The following is a 7,425-nucleotide window of genomic DNA, read 5'->3' on the forward strand; positions in this document are numbered from 1 at the left end:
CAGTATCAGATTAGGGGAGTGCACCGCGGGACATTTTTTTACCTCAGATGAGAGCAGAATGGCAGCGCCAGTGACGTCGAGTGGAAATAATGTAAAGTTAGTCGTGGGAATTGACCTTGCCCCAAATGCAGTTAAATCTCTACAGCTGTATCCATTCGAAAGAAGAACTTTAGCAGAAAAACTCGTTGTAAAAAACTCGGACCAGACAAGCCAGACGTGAATATATCCCAACAGGCGCGAGAAAAGGAGAAAACATACAAAAGAACATTTTCCAGAAGTTGGTTCGATCAAAAGTCTTGGCTTACTAGCTGTGGTTATGCCAATGCAATATTTTGCTTCCCTTGCTTACTTTTTAAAACAAGTGCTTGTGATAGCTCGTGGAGACAGACAGGGGTGACAGACCTGAAACATATGTCAGAACGCATTAAGAAACATGAGGGGACAAGAGTGCATATGGACAACTCTCTGAAGCTAGCCATGCTAGGCCGAATTAACATAGTCACACAGTTAGATGAGGGACACCGCATTGCCATAAGAAGGCACAACGAGGAGGTGGACAGAAATCGGCATATTTTGTCAAAGATCATTGATGCCGTGAAATTTTGTGGTGCCTTTGAACTTGCCTTGCACGGTCACGATGAGAGTGACGCATCAGAAAACCCTGGGATTTTCCTGGGTCTAATTGATCTCATGTCCTCAATCGACCGTGAGTTAGAGGTACACCTGGAGAACGCTAGTGTTTTTAAAGGCACTTCGAAGACCGTGCAAAATGAACTGTTAGACTGCATGTTGTCAGTTCTCAGAGACCGCATTCTGGAAGAGGTGAAACACTCGGACTATATTGCCATTCAGGCAGACGAGACAACCGACATCTGCACTCATTGTCAGCTCGTGCTTGTGTTACGGTACATAGATGGTCACAATAACATTCAAGAACGCTTTTTTGAGTTTATTGCGCTTCCAAATGCGACCGCTGATACGATTGCCACTGCGTTATTAGAAAGGCTGAGCACCATTCTTCCTGCGGGACAAGAGAAAAAATTAATTGCCCAGGCCTATGATGGTGCCGCAGTGATGAGGGTTGCTACTGGTGGAGTGCAGCGCAAAGTGCAAGACGTCTACGGGAGTGCATACTACGTTCACTGTTACGTGCATCAGTTGAACCTCATAATGCAGCAGGCAACATCTCACATCCCAAAGATCGGTCAGTTTTTTTCAGACATTGGGGGGGTTTCTGCCTTTTTTTCCAAGTCATTCAAACGAACGGCAGTGCTGGATGAAGTGGTGGCACACCGACTTCCAGGTACTTCAACAACGCGATGAAACTTCCATAGTCGTGCTGTTGACACAGTTTCCGAGCACAAAGCTGAACTGATTAAGTGCTTCCAAACCATTCGAGACAGTGGAGACTTTGATGCCATATCGAAAAGAGAGGCCGGGGGTTGTATCAGAATGTTGGAAGATGAGGTTTTCTGTTTCATTCTGGCGTTATTCCACAAAGTTATGCCACATGTAGACATGCTGTTTACCATCCTCAGAAGAGGAACATAGACTCTGTCTTCATCGCAGGGATCACCCAGAGGTTCACTCACAGCATCCAGGCTATCAGGTAGGCTATGATTGGGCATATTAGCCTTAACAATAAAAACATAAAACCATATAGCCGAGTACAATAGAACTTATTATAAATATCACAATTTTGCCACCATGTTAGACTAGTGAATTTATTTGTGATGAATTTAGATAACATTGACTAGGCCCAACACAATAATTGCACATATTTTAATACAGTTTTATTACAATTATCTTTCTATCTCCAGCAAGTTAGTTTCTGATACAGTAATTTCAGGGTGGAGAGTGACTTGTGAAACTTGTTTTGGATCAGGGACTCCGTTCCTTCTCTAGTTGAGGATGAGGGGTATAGGGGACCTGTACAGGAACCACCCCCGAAGAAACGGAGGGCAATGGGAGAAGAAACGCAACAGCATCTGGCAATAGAGGTAAGCAGTAACAAAAAATCTATTTCTGTATTCTATTAGCCTATATGTATTTGAGTTTGTTTGCACATTTTTGTATTCTGAATTGTCATTATTAGAGACATATCTATCTACTGGAGAATGCAGAAATTAAGATATTTTTTTTTTTCACATTTATGCATTTGATTATTATGGTGTGAGTGAGAGAGAGTGACAGATAGCCAATAAAGCTTATTGAGATTGTGTGTGTGTGTGTGTGTGTGTGTGTGTGTGTGTGTGTGTGTGTGTGCGTGCGCGCGTGTGTGTGTGTGTGTGTGTGTGTGTGTGTAAGAAAATGATACTTGTATGATAGTGAATTATAATTAATAAAATTTACTTGCTCATAACAAAATTGTAACTGCTATAAAATGCTGATTTAATTTTTACTGTTGAAATGAGAAATGTGAAAACTTCATGTTTTCTGTGTTTACTTTTCTACTATTATGCATCATTTCATAGGTATGTGATACCATTATGAGCCATGCCAAGGAGAGGTTTTCTTTCACCAAGCATCTCATCAGCGCCACTCTCTTGCAAGGAGACTTGTTCCCCCAACACAGCAGAAAGTTCCCAGATTCAGCACTACAAACCACAGTGGATGCCTACCCCATGTTGGACAAAGCTAGACTTAAAACAGAACTGTCCCTAATCTACGAAAATGAGGACTTCCAGGGTTGCAGTGGTGCACTGGCTCTCTTTCAGGTTCTAATGGAAAATAACCTTCAAGACACATTCACTGAAACTGTAAGTCTTCTCAAGATCCTCATCACCACACCAATGACAACTGCAGAATCAGAGAGGTGCTTCTCAACTTTAAAGAGGATAAAAACTTTCCTCAGGAACACTATGGCACAAGATCGCCTCAACGCTCTGGCTATGCTCTCTATAGAGAAAAAAACTCACACGGGACATTCCAGATTTCAACACAAGGGTCATTGAGAGATTTGCCACTCAGAAAGATAGACGAGCAAAGTTCCTGTACAAATAAGATTTCCCCATCCCTTTTAACTCACTCACCCCCTGCACTCACTCACACATTCACTCCATCTACCTCTCTCATTCACACAAATCTAACTGTCACAGACACCATACCTTAGTCTCCCTACTCCTTTACTCTGTCTTCCTCTCTCTCACACACACTCGCCCTCCATCTATCTCTCCAACTCACTCATTTCGAACCACACACACTTATCTCTATCTCTCTCTCTCTCTCTCTCACACACACACACACACACACACACACGGTCATTCTCTTACCTCTATCACTCTCAAACACACATATGTGGTAATTCGCTTACTCACTCTCACTCACACACACGCGGTCATTATCTTACTCTCTGTCACTCTCTCTCACACACACACCCTGGCTACGTTCACACTGCAGGCTGAAACGACGTAATTCCGATTTTTTTGCCCCTATGCGACCTGTATCTGATTTTTTTCATGACAGTCTGAATGACACAGATCCGATCTTTTCAAATGCGACCCAGGCCACTTCTGTATGTGGTCCAAATCCGATATGTATCCGATCTTTTGAAATGCGACTTCAATCTGAACGGCCAGGTCACATATATCCGACCCGCACGTCATTGCACGCACGCTAACTCCAAGGCGTTTCTGCACTGTTATGGGCCGCTGCAGACGCGTCTCTTCCCCAGTGTTGTGCATGAACGCGTTCATATTTTAAAAAATAAACATACTGCATTACTGCCTGATGAACATTACTGTGAATACGTTCATTCTAGTGTCTGTGAACGTGCGCTCTCTGTCAGTATAACTTCGTACAGTAGGGTGCCAGATTTCTATAGAGCCTTCCAGGCGAAAACCTGGCTAAAACACGTGTAAACATGCCTTAAAATGTAGTGGAAAAAACACCCAATCTGGCAACACCAGCCACCAGTGTCGCACTGCGGCCGCCGGTGACAAAGCAAGGAGCGCCGAGGACACGCACTATTAATTAAACGGGGTTTCACGAGTTCACACTTACATATAATTTTGAGTGAGTAAGATTCAATGTGTATTTGGCGTGCTGTCCGGAGGGAGGGCTCCGAGCTCGGAATTCTGCCCGAACCCAGAGTACTCCCCCCCCTTATAGACGAATCCGGCGAAACTACCGTAAGTAAGCGGGCGCCATTACTGAGCTGTTGCTGGGTAGCGTTGCGCCATTGCCTCCTATTGTTTTAGTTGCAACTTGCGTCCACTGGAATAAACAGCCCGCGATTTACGACTGTCACTAACGTTGCAACGTTACCCCTTGTATAATGTCGAGTGGGTAAACAGTTTCCGTTATAAATTGTTTCAATGGTGGCAGTAAAATTTCAATTTTGAAGAGAAAAAATTGTGAATACCCCGGGTGGACTGCCCCTGTCTGGTGCCGTACGGTTTACATAGATTTCCTGGGCGAGTACAAGACGCGGACATTCGCGTATAATAACAATTATTTAATGACATAAGTAAAAAAATATAATAAATATGTGATATAGTGATCAGCAAAATCTCCTCTCTTGCTATTTTTTCTATTCAATTAACATGCTATGGTCATTAAATGGCTTTCCTGAGCTAAATATAACGTTATGTGACATAATTGTTCTCTTGCTGTTATACTGACCTCTTTCCATGGTTTAAAAACACTAATTGGTCGATATTATGTATATTCTCTAGCTGTAACGTTACCTTACCCTTGCCCGATGCAATTTGAAAATGAGATAAATAATGGACACAAATTAAAAACATGAATTTGTTTATTTGATTTCCTTCATTTATTTATTTATTTATTTATTGTTGCCAAATGGACAGATCTTTTTTATAGTTTCCTCGTTAGCAAACGTTAGCCTAGCTAGCTTGCCAACTTGCCAAGCTATTTTCATAAATAATCTGTAAGATCATTTGTACCTTCATCTGTGACTGGAGGCCGCTGTCTAACATCATCAACCCAACAAGTCATTCTGCCTGGCTGTAGCTGTCATCGAGGGTGCTTTCGCGTTATCACCGAGGTTTGTTTACATACCGGTGCACATGTCTATGTCGGTGTAACAGCTCAGTAATGGCGTCGCCACAAGATGGCAGCCTACACAGAACGCTCGTCGGATTCGTCTATACAAGTGATTTTTAGAAAGAGGTGTGTGGAGAACTAGGAGTGTGGAGAACTAGGAGTATGGAGAACTAGGAGTATGGAGAAGGGGTGGAGGGATGCTGCAAACAGTCAATGGATCGAGGTTAGACTGCTGAGTCTATACCCTCTTATCATGACTGCTGATTGCTGATTGCTGTCCACTCGTGTCAATTATCTGAACGTGCTCCTCCCGAACTTAGTTAATAAAACTTCATTTATGACGAGGTCGGTGAGGATCGGAAAAATCGTACATTTATGTGCAAACTTTGCCCGTCGATAAAATAATTATTGTCTGTCTTTGTATATGGGCCGTGGCAATAATAATAATAAAACAAAAGCTCGCAACATATGGAAAAAAAGAACTATTCCGCAAACAACCCAAACAACAAGTGACGTCGTTGACCGTTGATTACTCTTCTGCGCATGCGGGTCACTTCTGGGTCATCATTTCACGTTCACACAGGAGATCACAAAAGGTCGCATTTCATTGGAAATGTGAACGGCCTTGCAAAAAAAAATCGCATTTTTTCAAAAAATCGGAATTGAGCATTAAGCCCTGCAGTGTGAACGTAGCCCCTGTCATACTCTTTCTCTCACTCACTCACTCACTCACTCACTCACACACTTGCTGTCATTCTCTTAACCTCTCACTCACACACAAACACACTCGCTGTCATTCTCTTGCTCTGAAACACACACACACTCATCTGAATTAGCTTCATTGTCTGTCTCTGTCACTCACTCACTCACACACACAAACACTGTTTCACACACATTTGATATTAAAATAGTTATAGGAATATTAATACCTGTGTGTTTGCTTTGTTTTTTTGATGTTTTTAAGTTCTGAGCTAGATTACTGTGTTTCATACTAGTTAAAATCAACTTTCTTCTCATACTTGGGTGTTACCCTCAAGAATGTTGTCCCACCCTCTCTTTCAGAGCCTTTTCTCTCTCTCTTTCTCTAGTATCAACACATTGTTATCCATTATCCAATTGTCAATTTGTTAAATATATGTAGTCTACCGCTGGGGATTGATTAAACTAGATTGTTGTATTACCTATTATTTTTTGTATTACCTATTTTATAATTTATCAATATTATGCGTTTGCACTTTTTCTGTCAGCACACAGAGCATAATAAACATGCAACTTGTTCATTATCATTAACTGTCAAACTGTTATTATTATTATTGTATTATTTGACCATTGGTATTGACTGGTTTAAGTTATTTTATTGGTATAGGTAAGGGCATGGCCTAAGGCCTAAAAAGGCCTAAAATAAAAAAAGGCCTAGACCCCCAGACCCCCCTCTTATTCAGCCCCACCCCCTACAATATTTTTCACCAGCCGCCACTGCAATCTTTGTGGAGGGCAACAATTCTAATTCTCAATTTCTTAGAGTTATTTGCCATGAGGTGCCATCTTGAACATCCAGTGGTCAGTATGAGAGAATTTAACTCAAAGCACAAATTTAAGCTGCGTTAATACAGTATAACATACAACAATTTGTATGGTTCTGTCAAGCAGACAAAAACATTAACATGAGGAATAGGACAAACAGCTATTATCACTTAGGGTGTACTCACTTTTGTTGCCAGCTATTTTGCTGTATGTTGAGTTGTTTTCAGAGGACAGTAAATATATACTGCTATACAAGCTGCACATTGACTACTCTAAAGCAGGGGTTCTCAACTCCAGTCCTCGCGACCCACTGCTCGGCATATTGTGTATCTGTCTCCCTTAAATAAGGGACACAATATGCAGAGCAGTGGGTCGCGAGAACTGAGAACCCCTGCTCTAAAGTTTGAGTAGATAAAATGTTTGATCAAATGTGAGGGGTGTACTCACTAGTGAGATAGGGTATATATTCCCCTCAAAAAAAAAAAAAAATAGTGGATAGTAAAAAAAACTTTGTACTAGTGATCTTTGTACTGTTTGATAAACATGTCATAACATAGTATGGACTATACACAAGTTGTGGATGCTACAATGCTGTCAGTCATTATGCACATTGGATGAACATGAATGCATTTGATCTTTCATGCAATCCTTACTTTCCCATTTTCTCTACTTCTGCATTAAGATGTCTCCATTATAGGACAGTATTTTCTTTGTATGATGACTCAATACGCTGTAGTACCCCTCGTTGACAAAAACATGAAGCGTACCAAATGTTCCCAAGCAACCTTGTTTTGCTTCTCAAAAGCACGCCTACACACTCTCTGTGCTACCAATCTGAAGTGTTCTATCTCCAACCATAACAGACAGGGCTCCGCTCCAACCTGATGGGCTACT

General features: G+C 41.6%; 1 protein-coding gene across 1 annotated transcript; it reads left to right on the top strand.

Moving 5' to 3' along the window:
* The first annotated feature begins 453 nt into the window (after positions 1 to 453).
* LOC120472324 (zinc finger MYM-type protein 1-like) lies at positions 454 to 3,272 on the top strand. Its single transcript, XM_089129747.1, has 5 exons — positions 454 to 1,204; positions 1,352 to 1,467; positions 1,539 to 1,609; positions 1,886 to 2,000; positions 2,475 to 3,272. Exons 1-5 carry the CDS (start codon positions 454 to 456, stop codon positions 2,952 to 2,954), a joined length of 1,533 nt encoding a protein of 510 aa, XP_088985873.1. The 3' UTR covers positions 2,955 to 3,272.
* Positions 3,273 to 7,425: the final 4,153 nt, after the last annotated feature.

This window comes from Pimephales promelas, chromosome 4, assembly GCF_988280905.1.
Source record: "Pimephales promelas chromosome 4, fPimPro1.hap1.1, whole genome shotgun sequence".
Classification (NCBI taxonomy): domain Eukaryota; kingdom Metazoa; phylum Chordata; class Actinopteri; order Cypriniformes; family Leuciscidae; genus Pimephales; species Pimephales promelas.

Coding starts and splice junctions, on each gene's coding strand:
- LOC120472324 (XM_089129747.1), top strand. CDS start 454: ATGGACAACTCTCTGAAGCTAGCCATGCTAGGCCGAATTAACATAGTC. Junction 1,468..1,538: donor TCAGAATGTTGGAAGATGAG/GTTTTCTGTTTC, acceptor TACCATCCTCAG/AAGAGGAACATAGACTCTGT. Junction 2,001..2,474: donor AACAGCATCTGGCAATAGAG/GTAAGCAGTAAC, acceptor ATCATTTCATAG/GTATGTGATACCATTATGAG.